This window comes from Myiozetetes cayanensis, unplaced genomic scaffold, assembly GCF_022539395.1.
Source record: "Myiozetetes cayanensis isolate MyiCay16 unplaced genomic scaffold, myiCay2020 scf5-8, whole genome shotgun sequence".
NCBI classification, from domain to species: domain Eukaryota; kingdom Metazoa; phylum Chordata; class Aves; order Passeriformes; family Tyrannidae; genus Myiozetetes; species Myiozetetes cayanensis.
In genome coordinates this window covers 108,853,609-108,871,526 of record NW_026087742.1, presented here as the reverse complement: position 1 = coordinate 108,871,526, position 17,918 = coordinate 108,853,609, and the positions used below count along the sequence as shown (strand labels likewise).

The following is a 17,918-nucleotide window of genomic DNA, read 5'->3' as shown; positions in this document are numbered from 1 at the left end:
CTGAGACGCAACCATAGCTACACAAATAAAAAAGAAGAATCATTTGGCCAACAGCAAAGTCAATTATTCTCTTAAATGAGCTGTACAATGCTAAATGGTACCATAAACACACAATTTTCAGAATGGGAATGGGCATCAGCAATGCAAAAACTGCACCAAGTTGTCAGTTTCCCTGCTCCAAAATAGGCAAACTGACTACACCCGTGAAACCAATTTCCTGCCAAAGAGGGGGACAGAGTGAGGTCCTACAAATGTCTGAAAGCACAATCCATGCCACATGGAAGCTTCCCCTGTGACATCCCACCCGTAGGTAACCCTGGGGTACTGGACAGAGGTTCTGCATGGCTGGCAACAACAGCCCCAGCACTTGCTATGGAGCACACGTCAAAGTCACGGCTTTATCTTCCCTGTTTACCCACACTCTCTGGAGCTGCCCTGCTGGCACAGATCTCATCTGTTAGGACTGTCAGCAATGGAGTTCTATACCATATTGTGATAAAAACAAAAAATCCCACTAAACTCCCCACAAAACTAAGCCAAGTTGGGTACATACCCCAAGAGGAAACTTAGAAAGCTGACTCTGGAGTTATGGTTTAAAACAACATCTAGCCTTTATTTGTTGTTTTTTAAATCCAGTTATTTATTTAGCCAACAGAATTTACCTTGGGCTATACTCACAAGAAAACACCACTATCTTTAATCTTTCATTTCTCATTATGAGAGCAGAACAGGAAACAACTGACTTAAGGAGGCAACTGCGTGAGGTTTGTGCCTAAACCATGGAGCACTCCAAGTCCATCATGATGGGGGGATATTGTGCATTCTTGAGAGCATATTTGGTTTTGGTTTTTTACTTCAGGTAACTATATATGAATAATAATATTTCTTTCTAAAAGCATAGCAGTGTTGACTTTGCAGTCAATGGAACCACCAAAAGACTGAGCAATTTAAGCCACATGGGAAAGCTAAAAATTTCCAAAAATATTTCCTTTACAACCATCTGCTAACAGATATTTAAAAAAAAATTTAAAGAAAAAATATAAGCATTTCAAGAGGTATTAAAAAGACCAGAAATGTACAGAAAATAATGCAGAAGCACTGCAAAGAAGTTCTGGGGAGAAAAACCAGTAATTTCAGCATCCCAGCTGGACACTCATAGCGAAGATGATTAATGCCATTAGTAACTCAAAGGGACACGCAAATTTAATCCCATATTATAATGCATGGCTAAAAAGGTTGCATTTGAAGATGGGTCAGCAGTGGAGCCATAAATCTGTGTTACAGAGGAGGCCACTTGCTCTTTATCTTGGGCATTTCCTGGAAAACGGCTTTGTGAGCTCCCGGAATGGTGGGTGAATGCTGCCTCCACCCTACTGCCACAGCATGAGGACCAGGAGCTGCCTGCCCCAACACCACAGCCGCTCCCAGCCCCCCACCAGTGACCTCCTCCTTTTCAGGGAGCCTGAAAGAAGCTGGAGATGGGGGCAGGGAGGGGGTGCTTCAAAGCAGACACCAACTCTCCCAGCACTCCCCCAAGCTGGAGAGAGCCTGAGCCCATCATCCTCCATGGGCCATCTTCTGACCCCCTGACCTCCACACCAGTGACACCACAGCCACCAGAGGAACTGGTTAAAAGAAGATGAATTACGAGAAAACATCCAGTTTCAACCTGATTTAAAATCATAGCACTGGCAGTGGCCTCACAGACAAGCAACACTTACCTGTCCCACCACACTCCAGTCCACAGCTCTCCTGCCACCTGCCAGCCTCCAAGGGGTCCTACCAGGATGCACAGGTCCATTTTCAAAGTGGTAAAAACTTGTGGAACTAGACTACCACTATTGCAAATAGCCATGTTAGTTCAGATTTTGTCACATAGCAAAAGACAAGCCAAGTTCCAAGAACCTAATGTAGTCTCCAAAATACTGACTTTGGAAGGTGCTCTTCAGATCAGTGACTCACCTTGGAAAAATATCTGAATGGAAATTCTACTTATATGCTTTTATTACATTAATGAACTGCAATAAAAGCCAATATGAGCAGGACAGCACACCCAAAGCACTCATTTGAGTGCCAAGTGTCTCACAGAGTCTAAAATTGGAAGGTAATCAATTTGCTACGGTGCCTATTTGGGGCAACAAGAAGCTTTGCATGGAAGGTGAAACCCATTTTCTTCAGCCGTTTAACTTCAAGGTCCAGTGTATGCACTCTTAAAGCTCCCTCCCAAAACACACTGAGGCAGGCAGTTAATTTGGTAACAAAATATATTTTTAAGGCTACAATCAAGTATTAAGTATACACATGTTTTAAGACAAAAGGTGATTAAGTGTTAGATAATTACAAGGTACTGAGAGGTTCTTCAAGGTTTGGTTTTCCTATTTAAAAAAAAAATCACTTTGAATTCTAATCGAAAATTCATCTTCTCTTAAAAACAAGACAGGTTATATCTCAGATTTCTATGCAAGCAATTTATGATACCCAAAAGGAAAAAAATAAAAATAGCTAACAGCCAAGCAGAGCTTTTATCACCTTTTTTTAATCTACTAGTTTCAAATCAGATGCATTTAGTACAGAATTCTGATTAGGAAAAAAATGGCTGTTGAATTTTTATTACTACATCCCTTAAGGACCGAAAGCGGTAACCTTAGGCATTTAATGTGTTCTATGAATAACAATACCTATGAGCACATAAAAAGCTTGTTATCTCTGTTTATGGAATTTTTTTTACCATATTGATACATTTACGGAAAGAAGTTGGGAAGTGCGGTGAGGGGGAGGAGAGGAAGCTTTCAAAATAACAAATACCATTAAATAAAACCTATTTGGAGAGGAACAAGCTACGCAGTATGAAATTTGTCTCCTCATTACGGTCCTGCAGCTCCCATGTAGTCAGTGGAGCCTCATTCAGTGCTTATACTAAAAGCCTTCACTTACATACATCTCTCCCATTGATACAAATGAAATTCATGTTTAACCCTGACAGTCACTTGTTATACGAGCATTCTGCGTACATAGATTTTCTTGTTTTATAAACAATGTAAACACAGAGAAGCCGGTCATGGTGGCTCAGAACAGCTCACTGGATGCAAAGAAGAATCTTCTCCCCCTGCCCTCTCACATCACAATCCATAAACACCTGGCTTGATAACTGAAGTGCTGCCACCACACATCACCCTCTCACAGGACGACTTTCTGCCCTTTGTTATAACACAACTCCATCCCCACTGCTAGAAAAAAAACACTATACAAAATGCAGCTAAGCAACGCAGGGCTTTCTCCTTCAGAAATCAGCTTACAGCCTCTCCAAAAAATGTGGGAAAGCCGTCAGAATGAAAATTTACAAACCAGCCATTTGTGGCGCTGGCATGGTTTCCTTCTGGTATTTAGATCGGTCCAAGAAATAAATTTTTAAAATAGTTCCTCCAATAGAATCCTTCCCATATTTTCAGCTCTGAGAATTCACAGGGGCTAAATTTGAGTTACTCTGGTTCTGGAGCCAGCAGCCTGTGAGAGTACAAAAAGCACCCTAGAAAATAATGGAGGGAGGGTTGAGGCAAGTCCATGCATCTCTCAGTTCTCAAACTTGCCTTAGAAAGAAAGGGAGCATACAGCCAGAGCACATTATGTTTCTGCTCTACTCATGGCAATAGCTGCAACCTGCTCCAATTTATGCTATTTGGATTTAAAACACAGTAAGGGACCAAACATGTGAATTAGATTTTCTTCTTCTTTTTAGCATGGAAGAACTAATGAACACTTAAGGCCTGCTGTCAACTATTTTAGACCTTTACAGAGTCCTTTGCTGTCTTCGCCCCCTGAGACCCACCTAGGTTTTCATAGGTTGGTGCCTTGAGAAACTGGATGCAAGAGCAGATAGGACTCTTCACTCTCCTTTGCTCATGGTTGCAGGACTCTGTCTCCAACTGGGTTTTTTTCCTCCTTTTCTGGGCCCAAGGAAGATGATAAACGGGCAAACACTCTGAGGGCTGCCAAATGTTAAGTAACTAGAAGAGTGGGCCATGCCCTTGGAGAAGACCAGGACACACGGGAGCCTGACACATAGTTCAGAGTAAAATAATTTGCAGGAGAGCATCCCACCAGCACAGCTGTGTTGCTGGAGCCCAAACCAGAGCTCAGCTGTGTTATTTACCCTACAAGGTCCCACAGCTGTCAACCTGGCCTGGCATCACGACAGCCTACGGCACAAATGCCCTTAGCCAGCTGCTTGGCTCAATGTACAATTCTCTCTTTTTTAATGAGATTAGCATTGGTGAAATGTGCTAGCTCGGCAGACATGCCGATCTAAGTCCTCTGTTTATTCGGGCTACAGCAGACACAGCAATCACTTTTAAAAGAGGACACAATTTCAAAAGACACCGTAAATTCGCCAGAGCTCCTGCAGTTGCTCATTCATCGCAGGAAGAAGAGGGGTTTCTTATAGATCCGCTGAGAACTGAGGACTGGAAAGGATGAGTCTTGAAATTGTGGTAAGTGTATAAACTTAGCAACCCACCTCCTCAAGACTAGCGTGAAGGATCTACTTGCCAACAACAAAAAAAACCCAGATGATTGTGGCTTTCTATCCATTTCAATCATCAAATACATCTGCTGCAGCTACCACCAAAAATGTTAAAAAACAAGGGGGGGGGGAGGTCAATAACACAGAGGTAATGCTGTAAATATGGATTAGCAAAATGCATTTTTGGTTACGCTTTAAAAGCAAAACAAAACAAAAAGCCTATGAAGTTAAAGTTGAAACAGTTGAAGTAAGGTGTTCACTATAACGCTGTCAAACGTTATTGCCATGAATAAGCAATTCTTTGTTTAGAATGCATTTTTAAGCAGAATGATGAAAATTTGAGTCACCCTGTTTCACAGACACTGTTCACAGCACAAAGCTACTAAACCGATAAAGCACAATCAGCTCCCCTCGCTAGGAAGTGACAAATGCGCCTTAGGGCACCGTATCGATGATGTGCGGATCACGGTCTCTAACGGCGCACAGCGGGGCCATTATCGTGTGTTGTCACCGTGTGCCATTAAAAGGACTTTAATCTTCCGATCGCCGCCGCGATACGCGGCTCCTGCCAGGGATCTGCTGACTAACAGGCCGGGACGCTGCGAAACCCCCCAGCCCCCGGCGTAGCCTGAAAAACACGGCCCGGCTCCCCCGTCAGTCAATCGCGGCAACTCAATTAATGCATCTGGGTCAGGAAAATGGTTTGCGGGAGCCTGAGCCCGGTTACGAAACGCAGAGATACCGCGGCGGGTACCGCGGGCAGCGCCCGCTGCGCCCAGGTGAGCACCGGGGAGGGACCGGGGGGCGCCGAGGTGGCACCCCCCGGGCCCCGCGGCGGGACGGGGATGCGGCAGCAGCGGGGACACGGGTGGGGGCCGCCCCGCAGCCCTCCCCATCCCGGTCCGGCCGGCCAAGGGGGGCGGAGGGGAGGGGTGGGGGGTGCACGGCGACTGTCGGGGAGACCCCTGCAACTTTCCCCGGCAGGGGGGCGGGGGGTATGTGCCCTGTGCGAGAAGAGGTAAAAAAAATTACTTTATATATATATATATATATATATGTATGTGCGTGTACGTGTATAAATTTGTGCACATACATACATATATATATATGAGTGCATATATATATATAAATGTATATATACATATATATATGTGCATATATATAAATAAATATAAATGTAAATATAAATATAAATACATACACATACATATATACCTCTGTGTGAGTATGCACATATGTATTCCGGCGGATACAGTCCGTCCCCGCACGGCACGGCGGTGCCCCCCCGGCAGATCCGCGCTGCGGAGCCCCCGCCGCCCCCCGCCCCGGGCAGGTGGGGGCCGGGGGGTGCCGGGGCCGTGCCCGGGTGGTCGGTGTGTGCCCGCGCCGCGCCGCTCCGCACTCACCCAGAAAACGAAGGAGTAGATGATGAGGAGAGTTTTCAGACACGTTATCACGGGTTTGGTCTCCATTCTCCTCGATGCCATAATACTGAGATCCCGGCTGCAGGCTGGGCGCGGGAGGAGGCGGAGGAGGAGGGAGGGGAGGGAGGAGGGAGCTGGGGGGGCGGAGGGAGGTGAGCTCAGCTCAGCGCCAGGCTCGCCCTGCTCGCCGCGGCCCGGGCTCGCCGCGCCTCCTGCTGCCGCCCGGGGACCCCCGCCCGGGGCCGCCGAGCGGCAGGGACAGGGCGTGAAATATCACCTGCCGGGAGGTGACCGCAGGGCACAGGGATCTGCCCCCACGGTGTAATTTACTGGAATATCTCGGGTGAGCCGAGGGGAGGCAGGCTTAAGGCTTTGAAAGATGAAGTGAAAGAGCCCCCCGCCCCCGGCCTCCCCCTTTTCTCGAGAAGGTGCTCGGAAGCGTTGCTTGGGGTACTTAGGGGCTTGGGGAGGGGAGCGCTGGACGGTCGAAGCTGGAGAGGGAACTGCCCGTACGGGAGAAAATATCTTTTGGTGTCACGATTAAAATGTGTGTGTGCGCGCAAGCTGCAAGAGTCTGGAGAGCAGGGCAAGAGCATGTAGGACAGGTTTGACAGTGCTCTGGTTACAGCTACATAGTCTGGGTGAGCCAGGCTGTGTGAGAGCAAGAGCTCTGCACCGAAGCCTTTTGAGGGGCCAGGGCTCCTCCAGCTCTGCGCCTGTGACGTGCCTCTTTTGCAGCTCCAGTGCAGGTGATTGCACTGAGGCACTAGGATCTGTGAATGAGCAGGCTGTGAGGCTCACATGCTGCTGAAGCCTGGCCCCTAACCTTGGTTTCACCTCACCCTTGAATCTCATCTCTATCCTAAAATGGCATTGAACTCCACGCTAAAATGATCAGAAACCTTGTAATTCTATATGTCTTTGAGACTCTGAGCTTCAGCTGAAACAAACCTGGCTTGACTCTGCCTAGAGTGAGAGCACACCCCAGAGATAGAAGAAATCTCTGGAGAGAGCCAGCTTCTCCTTATTGTCCCTGCAGCCACTGTGAAATCCAGCAGGGGATGGACAGCAGAGACAAAACTACTTTAGTCTGGGAATGGAAAGGGACCTGATGCTGCAGAGCCCCTAGCAGCAAAGCAGTGGTGTGGGACTCACTGGCCTCCTCTGGGCAGAGATAAAAAAGGCTTGTGGTGTGGTTGCCTTCAGGAAAAGCATGGCCAGAATGAGGGCACACATGTGCCTTGGCAGCCCGAATTCCTGCACCAAGACCGTGGGCAGGCACAGAGGGAATGCCTTCAGGTTTCCTTTTCCATGGTTCACATTTTGGAGGAGGGTGATGTGTGCATGGAAGCGAATGTCAGAGCATAGCATGTCCCTCCTGAATGGTGTGCCTGCACACCCCACAAAGCAGGGTTCCAAACTGTACCTTTTACTGCATTAAAATCAAAACAAGGTCAACACTAAGCAGCATATTTCCTCAAGCTACAAAAGCAATGTAATGTGTGCATCTGAAACAAATCAAAGTGATAAACCAAGCTTTGCTGCTCGAGGGACAGTGTTTAAAATAATATAGAGGAAAAAAAATGGTTCCTGAGCAAGAGCTTTTGTAATATGCAGAAGTTTTGACATGAAAACTGCTCCAAGATTTTGCTGGCTTTGACTTACGTGTTTAAGACTTGGTTAGCCTACTATTTCCCAAAACAATGAAGGCATCTAAAGGATGCTTGGAGGGGGAGTATTCTGCAGGAGATACTGGGATTTCTAAGCAATCACCACTTCTGTGGAAAATTCAGATGACAGGTGCATAAATCTTTATTGACTTGGCCATTAAAATGTAAATAAGCGCAGTAACTGCAAAAAATTATATTGACAGTAACAACAGTTATAAATATTCACTGTACAAAAATTACACTAAGATTTTTTTGACAGAAAATAGCTAAGCAAGAGCAGGAGTCTTCCCTCCCTTCCCCTCACACATGGGCTGTAGAAAAGATAAATGCTACTGTCACAGGCCAGGGGACAGCAACCATTTATTTCAGTAGCTATGGTTATTCTTCCCCTCCCCTTCAGGTGTTTTTAAGAAAGCATGAAACAAACTATAATATCAATCAGAATTTAAATATCCAGCCAACAGAAAGCATGGATGGCTATTTTGGTAGATGCTGATTTTGACAAAGACTGAAGCTTTCTGCCAATAGCATGTGATTTTAGGTCACTCTGTCTTGTAGTTCCTAATTTGAGATTCATCTCCTGAGTCTTCTGAGAAGGATGTGCTGGGGATTTAAACTGCACGACTGTCTACAGAGCCTCCCTTGACAGTATTGTGAAAACTCAGAGGGTTTTGCACCAGGGAAACAGAGAGAAAACAGAGGTGCAAGAAGAAACATCCCTATCAGGAAATACAGTTCCTTTCTCCATGAATGTCAATCCCTAGAGGGGATTACGTCCTGAGAATTGAGAAGAAGAGACTCCATGTTATCTCCACTTGAACCTACAGTCTTCCTGCCAAGACTGTCTTTGGAGGAACTCCAAGTTGCTTTTTGACATAGAGTAAAGCAGTATAAACTTTACTGGATGAAGAGGCAAATTTTGGATTAAAAATGAGAACGTCTGAACAGAGCTGGACATAAATCTGCCTGATTACAGCAAATACCTTTAAAATACGACAAGAGCACCAAACCATCAAACATTTTAGGCTTAAACAGAATTACCACACAATTGCTAGCCTTCATGTGTGGCTTGGAAACACATTTACCTTTTTAAATTATTTTATCATCTTTTTGCAGGTTTGGGACTGCAGATTCTCAAGTATTAATAGAACAAAATCAAAGCAAGTCTTTGTAAAGCAAAATACATCTTCAGTTCTGTAATCCATGTTTGCAAAGATGGAAGCATAATTGCACTTCACATCTCCCTGCAGAGAGAACATTCTTGTAGTTTTTCAAAACAGGACATTTTTGCCTAACTGTGTAATTTGAAAAATATTTCTTTAGAACACTAGCAGTTTGCAGGGGATTCTGCTTACAATCAGTGCTCATAAGCTCCTATTTCTTCATAATGCACAGGGAATATCCCCTGTCTTAGTAATTCTGTTTGCAAAGCATCAGTCTAGAAGGAGCTCCCTCATCCCACAGCAGGAGAGCATCGTATTGTAGAGAGTGAAAATGAGCACTTCCATCCTTACCTGAACCTGACCTCGGTTATTCAGTGGTTAAATAGAAACATTCTGGGGAAAGTGGTGGAAAGATGTGAACAGCCATTGCATTAAACATGGTAAGGGCTCACACCCTTGTGCAACTGCAGCAGGTGACATGAAATATGGTGCTTTGTTCTCTTCATACCCACTCTGGCCTTTCCCAGATTTGCTGTGGTGCTGTTGAATGTAAAGGCTGCAGCCTCTGCTGCCCTTTACTGAGCATTCTGGCTCATAATCCACACTCACTTCATCCTCCCTGGAGAGAGGAGGTTTGAGGGTTTTTTTCTCCTTTCCTGAGTCCTTCCATCTCCATGTGTCCTGCCAGTGGCTGTCCTCAGCTGGCAGAACCCACAGCCTGCGTCAGTCCCCTGCGGAGGAGAGACAAATCTTTCTCACAAAACGCAGAAAGCAGAAGAAAAAATAAATGCCTGATAATTTTGCTGCACTTGTGTATCTCAGATGAGTTCAGGCAACTCTGTACAGGCCCTACTGACAACTCCACATCATAATGCCGCTCTAAGAAGGCCAAGTTATACCCATTTGCAACAACCGATGAGAAAGGTCCAGTCCTCTGCAGCACAGGTATAAGGGAGCAAATAGAGACATCAGCTTCAGTAGTTTGGTAACAGGTATGAGTTAGGATGAAATGTATGTTCAGCACCAGTTCAGGATAATGGGCTTGTGGGACAGCTCTGCAGTACTCAGAACATAGTGCCACCCTAACCTAATGAACAAGCAGCACATGTTTGCATAGGAAGGAGTAGTAATACTGGGAAACTTCCTTAGACCTTTTAAGAAAGTCTTAGGATACTTTATAGGAAGCACATTATGCTTTATGAACTATACTCAGTTTATGTATGCTCTTATGTAGGCCAAAAGGAGATGGCAAGGGAATAAGAATCAAAAGAAGTAGTTTTAGGCAAGAAAAGTGGTAAAAAGAATGAAGTTTCTACATTTAACAACACAAAATAACCAGTCACAAGATCAAAACTTGTGCAGAGATTAACAAAACTGAGGTAAAGCTTTACACTCAGTCTTCCCAGAAGCCCCATGGCAACTAGATATATCCACTTGCCATGTTTGGTTTAGTGCTGTTTTATAATAATTTTTAGACAATAAAGAAAGAGCTTGGCCATGCTGTGATCTTCCTTTGCCCCTGGATTGTTACTTGCTATGGGATCAATGAAGTTCTTGATCCTTTGCAGCATGACTTATAAAGCTTGAGCAGCTTTGTCCCAAAAGTCACTCAACTGTGTGGAGGCAGGAGAGAGTGTGTGGTTTATATTATTGTGTTTCCCTTCAGAGCAGGCATGTAATATCTGGTTTTTATCAGTAATATCGACACAAATAAGCTTTTCATAACTTTTTGTATTCCTCAGAAAATGCCTTGATTTAAAAGGGAAGCTTATAGCTATTTTGTAGGCAGGTACTTCTCATGGCTTGTGATGACTTTCTTGATTACTCTGAAGCTTTGTGAAGTGTCTTCTCCAAAGGGAACAGAACAGAAATACGTTTGTGACTAACTACCAGAACAGGATAAATTAAGATCACCAGCACTTACAGAGAAAGGGTAGAGGACTTGGAAAAGATAAGAGGTCAGAAAGCAGAAAATACACAAAGAGCATATCTATATTACTTCAGGAGAAGCATTATTACACCTGCAATTGATAGGAGTTCTGACATACAGCAAGAAAAATGGAGCCATGCAATTTTATTATCTTCATCTTCAGCAATAAAGTGACAATTAACCCTGCACATTTGCCAAGTCAGTCAAATTGTTTTGAAACGCTGTGGGTTTTTTGTTTGGTTTTTTGTTTGTTTGGTTGGTTGGTTTTGGGTTTTTTGTTTGGTTGGTTTTGTTTATTTTTGGGAGTTGTTTGTTTTGGTTTGGGTTTTGTGATTTTGTTTTGTTTGGGTCTTTGTTTGGTTTTGGGGGTGTTGTTTGTTTGTTTGTTTTTCCTTTCTATGTAGTTCTGAATAACAGCACCAGATTCTGTCCTGGTGTCCCTGGAATACCTGGACATTTTCTTAAGGTCAGTATGCAATTTACAATAACGTTGTGAGGAATTAGATAATTTCCTCTTCTGGAAGGATCAATGTGAGGGGTTAAGAAGCATCTGTGAGGTCCCCCTCCTCCATGTTTTCCTGTTATTTAGTTTCTATCAAAAAATGTGGTGGAGCTGCACCTTAAACTGCGAACACCACAGTGTTCAGTACTGTTTGCATTTTCCTCCTTTTCTTTTCTTGAGTGTGCTGTGATTTGTTTCCACTAGATTTCTCCTACATCTGCCCTGAAGCAAATGCAAGCAGAACTGGGGAATCTCAGCCTCTTCTCCAGTGCTGGCAGAAGTTGCCTCTTGTCGTTGCAGGTCTGTAAGTGTTTGCATAAGAAGTAGGTGCAAGTCAGCCAACTCCAGCTTTTCTGTTCTGCAGGTGCAGCCATCCCCTCGTGTGACAGATGTGGGCTCCTGACTGACATGTCTTCATGTTGTGTGGTATTTTCTGTGTGGGGTAAGAGATTGCTCAACCTGGCCACCTGCAAGGCTCTGTCTGGCCCTTTATGTCATCTCTGACAGCAGCCACCGGTAGGTACGTGGGGGAGGACCCTAACAAACCTCTTGCCTGGAGTGCTCCTAGTCCATTGATGCAGCTACAGGCACTGGATTGTTTGTGTCAGCCATAAGAGCCCTGAAGCAACACTGTTCCCCTCCTTTTGGCAGAGATCACTCCAAGGACTTACAGTTTGGAAACAGTGTTCAAAGAAGCATCATGCAGCTATTTAAAGTGGAAAGGCAATCCTGGATGTCCTCAGCTTGTGGACAGAGGGATGGGGAAAGCTCAGGTGTGGGGGAGCTGATGGACTATGGCAGACATGGATGCTGCTGAGGGAGGTCACTGTGTGGAACTTCTGCTGCAATGGAAAGGGGTGTTAAGTTAGTGTGACACAACAGCATAGGACAAGGCAAAGCACTGTGGGATGAGAGTCACATCAGGGCCTTGCTAATTCTGTTACTAACCTTAGGGTACAACTGGCAGGACCTGATTCTCAGTGGGAGGATGAAATAAGTGGGAGGATGCTCTGGGAGACCCAGAGCAATCTTTACTTCACACAGTACAGAGGGCAAGGGACAATGCGAAGAATACCAGAGAGGCCACAGTCAGACCAAGAGTTCTTTGATAAATAGCCATGCTCAAGGTGAAAAAATGAGACCATACACACAGTGAAAGGAATTTGTGGTACACTGTATGAATTTTGAGCCAATGTGTTTTCTCTTGATGTGGAGCCTGGGTTTCCTTCTCCTTCTCTAAACAATGTCTCCTCTTCACGTCTTCAGAAAACAGGATGATTGATTTTTAAAGCTGCCATGTATTTTACAATAGTGAGTTAGTGATAGAGAAATAATTACAACAAATTAGTGTTTTGGCATGTAGAATTGGGCTGTATAAAGCAATAACATTAGAAAAAAACATTCACTACAGATAAAGTCCATGGAAACAAATCTTCAAACAACCAAAGAACACAAGACTGGTACTTAGGGCACATCTTGTGCCCACCCCAGTGCCACTGTAGGAAGAGGTCTTGATTTTTAAGAACAGCCTGTTGCATGATTTACACAGGTGTCTGCTACATGAACACATTAAAGATCTAGCCCTTTTAGAAGCCCTTAGAAGCCCTTTTTCTGGAGCAGATGTGATGCTTCCTGTGATGCTGTGAAATGGAGGGGATGCACACTACTCACTCAGATACTGCTTTGTTTCTTGGATGAGCTGGGAGGTGGACAAGAGCTGCTTTTCGTCACTCGCAGAGGATTTTTGTGCTTGGCATCCACATCCCTTCCTTCTGGAGGAGCAAACTTAGCACTGTTTCAGGACACCCATTTCTTGTCTCTCTCAAGTTCCTTCAGTGAGAAGCCTTGTTTCCCCCACAACCAACAATGTCCTAAGCCACATAGTGAGGAGCTCTGTTCCTCTAAGCAGAGGTGCAGCAAATGCTTGTGGACTGTATTTGTGTCAGGCTTACCAGCTGTAACAAGCACCACCTGTCAGGCCCCTAACACACCCTCCTACCCTTCCTAGGCTCTTGAATGCTTGGGCTCAGGGCCAGCTTAGGTAAGGGTTGCAGGTGTCACATCTTGAATCAAAGGTTTGAGAAAACACTGCGAGAAGCCTTGGTGGGAATGGCCACTCTTCCCTGAGCTTTTAAGCTGAGCACTCTACCCCGTGCTCTCTGCCGAAGTTACCCTGTAGCTGCCTCACAGACAGCTCCAGGCTGGCCACCCACCTGAGATAGACTCAGCTCAAGGAATGCAAGAAGCATACGGAGCTTGTTCACAAATCCTCCCTGGCACTGGAAATAAAGCACCATATGCTCGAGCAGCCGGAGCAAAAGGACGAGTTCAAGGCAAAGGGAGTTGAGAGCAGAAGGGCAAGGGAGGTACACAGGGAAGGCACCAGGACATCTTGCTTTATGATTCCCCCCCTCCTCCTTATGGCCACTGGTGGGTAACACCAGGGGTTGCTTCTCTGACTTCACTTTCTGATATTCTACCCCTAAGGTGGCTACTCCTCACAGGCATCTTCCCTTCTCTTACCACTTTTGGACATCATCACTTCCCTCCTCTTTGCCTTAGTCTCTCCTAGCCCCTTGCTGTGTTGGCTGCCTGCTCAGCCCAGTGTGCAGGTGAAACCAACAGCAGCATCAGCAACAAGCACCGGGGGCAGGGAAATCAGGTCCTGTCCATGTGCCATTGTCCCCAGCACAGAGCGTGGCAGACAAGCCCCCATCCCACTGTCACTGATGCATCAGTCACAAAGGTCACCTGCATCACTGATCTGTTGCACTGGGTCTTGTTGGCTCAGACTCTAGATATTCAGAGTTTTAATTAACATGGAAATAAGTAGGATTTTCTTTTTTAAACATGTATGGTTGAGGCTGATAAAGTTTTGCATCAGTTTATTGTTTTGTGTGAGCTTATTGCCTTTAAAATGTGCGATTTCCAACATGTATAGTTGAGGCTGATAAAGTTTTGTATCAGTTTATTGCCTTTGAAATGTGTGATTTCCGTGTTTGTCCTGAATTTTATCTCTTTGTTAACATTCTTCTTTTTCTGGACAACCAACAGAAGAATACTTGTATTAGGAATTGAAATAAATGGTTCATTGACTTCCTTGAAATACCTTTTTTTATGATGTAAAGTCACTTATATTCAACACTCGATCTCATATGGCAAAAGAAAACATAAAAAAGGGGCAGCATAAACAGGAGCACTACAACACACTGTGAAAATGATCTCTGAAGAACCCCCTACACTGTCCAGCTCCTCCTGGGGCTTCTGCCCCGGTCAAGAGTCACAGATCTGTACCAGAACATCCCATGTCTTCCTGCCATCATGCTGGCCTCATGGATTAGGGATGCAAAACATGCCTTCAGTCCCTGGGAATCACTGCAGGCGTCCCAGTGACACTTGTGTTGAATGTCCCCTCCAGGGCGGGAGAACTCAGCAAGTCTCTTATTCATCCCTTTGATGCCTGAGAACCTACAGGATTTAGGAGATGAGTTTCTCTGACTCTTCTCTTTTTTTCCATTTCAGTGTTTTCCTTCCACCTGGCATTTTGCAGTCCTCTCTGAGGCCCAGCCCAGCCTGCAGATCTGGGCAGGATCTTTCATCCCACAGACCACCTTTGGGGAGGTTATCACGCAGCAGCTGCATAACATACATAAGTAGAGAAGCTACGAGGACTGCACGAGACACACAAAACCAAACTAAATTACATACTGTTTTTTACTAGGTTCTGATGAGTTCAGAAGCACAGCAAGGGCCTCTGTAATACTTATGAATTACTGACATGGTATTATTTCTATGCAGAAGCAGGACAAAATAGTCACACAGTGGGTGCACTACGGATGTGGTACCATATGAAAAGACTTCACCGTTTCCATGCAGGAATAAAAGAACCAGATACACCTTTCTGGAACATGTTTTGATGCAGGATTTGGTTTTTAGCACCTGGATAAAATTACTGACCTCCAGAGCATCGCTGTAGACTGTGAAGTAGTACCAAATAAAATACAAAGTTCTACATTTACTTTCTCCTGAAGATTTTTCTGTCAAACTGGGTCAGCTTCTAAGTAAAGCAAGAGAGCATTTTAATCTGTCAGCACTTCAAAACTAGTCTGGTACTTGAAAATTACTTCTGGGCTTAAAAATGTCGTGGACTCTGAATTTGGCAGGCAGTGTTGTTGGTGCATGAGATCTAATGGTATATAATTCAAAACCTGATCTTTTCTGCTTGGCTGAGCTTGCCATTATTTTAGCAAATATTTGCTTTGGTGGGTTTTGAGGGTGATATGAGCAAATGAAAGCTCCATAAAGATATTTTTGCTAACACTGAAAATGAAAAACTAAATCAACATCCCCCCAGTTTTTTAATCAGTAGCATTTGCCACCTTTAAAAAAATACACTCTATTATAGGCATGGAAGCAGATCATAAAACTGTTCTGCCCAGATCTGCAGGGGAATCAAACAGATGGCAGATTCCACTGCAGTTTGGATGAAGATTTCATAGTTAGATAGGCAAGAAAATAGTAAAGTGGCTTCAAGGTCAGCAATGAGGTGAAAAGCAGATTTTCTTCATCCAGGAGCATCTACAGACTTTCTCACACATTTAGAGGAAATGCACCAAACTCAGAAATTCCTTCACTACCAGGAGCAAAATTCCTCAGTGTAAGAAGATATTGTACAGGGGGAGAATTTTGTTGGTTAACTGTTTTTTTTTTAAATTAAGATTAAAACTATTTTTGCCAAATAATTGTGCATGACTATTTATGTTAGTATGTGGTCTTTTTAAATTCAATTAAACCTGCAGGTGGTCATACACCAGATTGTAAATAATATTAGTTATGAATTTTGACAACCAAAAGGATTCTCAAGTAATGGTTATTGTTATTCAATTTGTTCTGGGACCAACACACATGGAAAGCTGTTGGCAAATGATTCTTTTCCTCTATGCTTGTGTCTTTTATGCCCTCGCAAATCCCTGCATTGAGAAGTTATAGCTTTAAATGGAAAATATCCTCCCTGATTTGTTGTGTTCTTTTAAAAACAAAAACCTCAAGCAATCCAGTTTGTGATATCCATCAGGCTCAGCCACACAGATCTGGAGGCTGTATTTCTCTCTTGTTTATGTCGCTAGTCTGGTTTTAGTTAATTTTCACTTCCAGATGTCTCTTGTGCATGTTGGTTTTTTTCTTTTTCTGGTTAACAGGATATAAATTACCTTGATGGGACAGAGCTGTTTGCTCTGTTTTATTTGTTTTATCTCTGGATGTGTTTTCCAGAGCCTGATCCTTCATGGGCAAAGATGAAGTAAGTTTTACTGGCTTAAAACACAGCTTTTACTACGGTTATTTAGTGGCACAAAATATGCACAACTCAGTGAGGAAACATATTTGTAGTCTGAGTGTTTGCCTCTTCTTTCATTAAATGGGCACAAAGACCTGCTCTGGCAAAGGTTGGATTCACTCTCAAGCCACTGAGGAATACAAAGACTCCAGTTAGCATGACTGAAAGAACAAAGGTGTGGGTTGCTGCTATGAAGGCTGGTCCTACTTGCTGGGTTAGTATATTGTCTACAGAAGACAATGCTAAATGGCATCATGTTTGGTATCTCCCTTCTGTGAGAGGCAAAGGTTTTGGCTTTTCTCATTTTCAGAGAAAGAGGTGTTGTACAGCAGCATTAATAGACCTGCAATGGGGTCTCTGCCAAGCAAATCGATTCTGCACTGCATCATCTTCTGCTGAATCACTTCTGGTCCTCAGGTTTCCCTCTGAGGGAGTGGAGGATGGTGCCAGTTTCCAAGTAGCAACTCCAAGATTTTTCCTGAAGGGGTTTCTGAAGAGGGCTGTTTGGGGTGCAAAGTATCAGTTATACCTTAGTGGACTTGAGCAGATCCCCACGACATTTCTTCAGGTACAGGGGGGTCAGATGCCTTTGCATATGGATATTTAATTGCTGGGTTATGTAAAGCACTGCAGCAATCAAATACTTCCTACTGCTTTCCCAAAGAACTGCTGCAGGGACGCTCACACATTGCATACAAGGATCCCAGGGCACCTTGTACTTTTCTCTGGAAGCTTTGAGAACTTAAAGAGGTGAGATCCAGCAATCTTCAAAAAAACCTGAGGACTAGTCCACCAAGTAGAAAATCTACAGGGCTGGGACAGGCCCAGGTCTGTTCTGTAGTGCCATTTCCCCATTGCTAGCACAGGGGTAATAACATTCAACTGTAGCCACTCAAAAAGAAAGAATAGAAAGGCTTCTAAATTTTTCCAAAGCTTACAAAATTGTGTAGAGTCATAACCACTGCTTCTCTAACCCAAAAAAGGCCCTTATTCAGGGGCCTGCTGCTCTTTGAAGTTATCATCTCCAGACAGTCCTTGGTGGGACAATTCATCTTACAGTAACATGTGTTTAATTTAGGGACCAGAGGCAGGTGCTTCTTGGGCACCTTCTGCCTGCTCACCTGAACACAGTTTGAGAAAAGCAGTCACAGAGCACATGCCAACAACCAGCAGCACGGAGGCACGTACCAGCTGTTGTCACTGAGGTTACATTTTAATTGTTATTCAGACTTGCATTGTCAAACCTACTACTCTGGGGTTGTGCTAGTCAGCCGAGGTCCTGAGCTCCTGCTGATCAAGGATCATGAAGGAGACGATGCAGCAAGTCAGTGAGATTGGTATGCTGAAAGTCACTCGGGCTTTGAGAGCCTGCCAA

At 44.4% G+C, this 17,918-nt stretch overlaps 1 protein-coding gene and 1 long non-coding RNA gene across 2 annotated transcripts in view; one reads left to right on the top strand and one right to left on the bottom strand.

Moving 5' to 3' along the window:
• Window positions 1-6,092, bottom strand: part of TSPAN7 (tetraspanin 7) — a 93,805-nt gene extending 87,713 nt beyond the window's left edge. Inside the window, exon 1 of the mRNA XM_050334010.1 lies at window positions 5,926-6,092. Coding sequence (XP_050189967.1) covers window positions 5,926-6,006 — 81 coding nt within the window. The 5' untranslated portion in view covers window positions 6,007-6,092. The remainder of the gene's footprint in view (window positions 1-5,925) is intronic.
• LOC126649669 (uncharacterized) lies at window positions 4,947-16,143 on the top strand. The gene is made up of 3 exons (XR_007631119.1): window positions 4,947-5,298; window positions 11,573-11,728; window positions 14,731-16,143. It is a non-coding gene; the product is annotated as an uncharacterized LOC126649669 (long non-coding RNA).
• The last annotated feature ends 1,775 nt before the right edge of the window (window positions 16,144-17,918 follow it).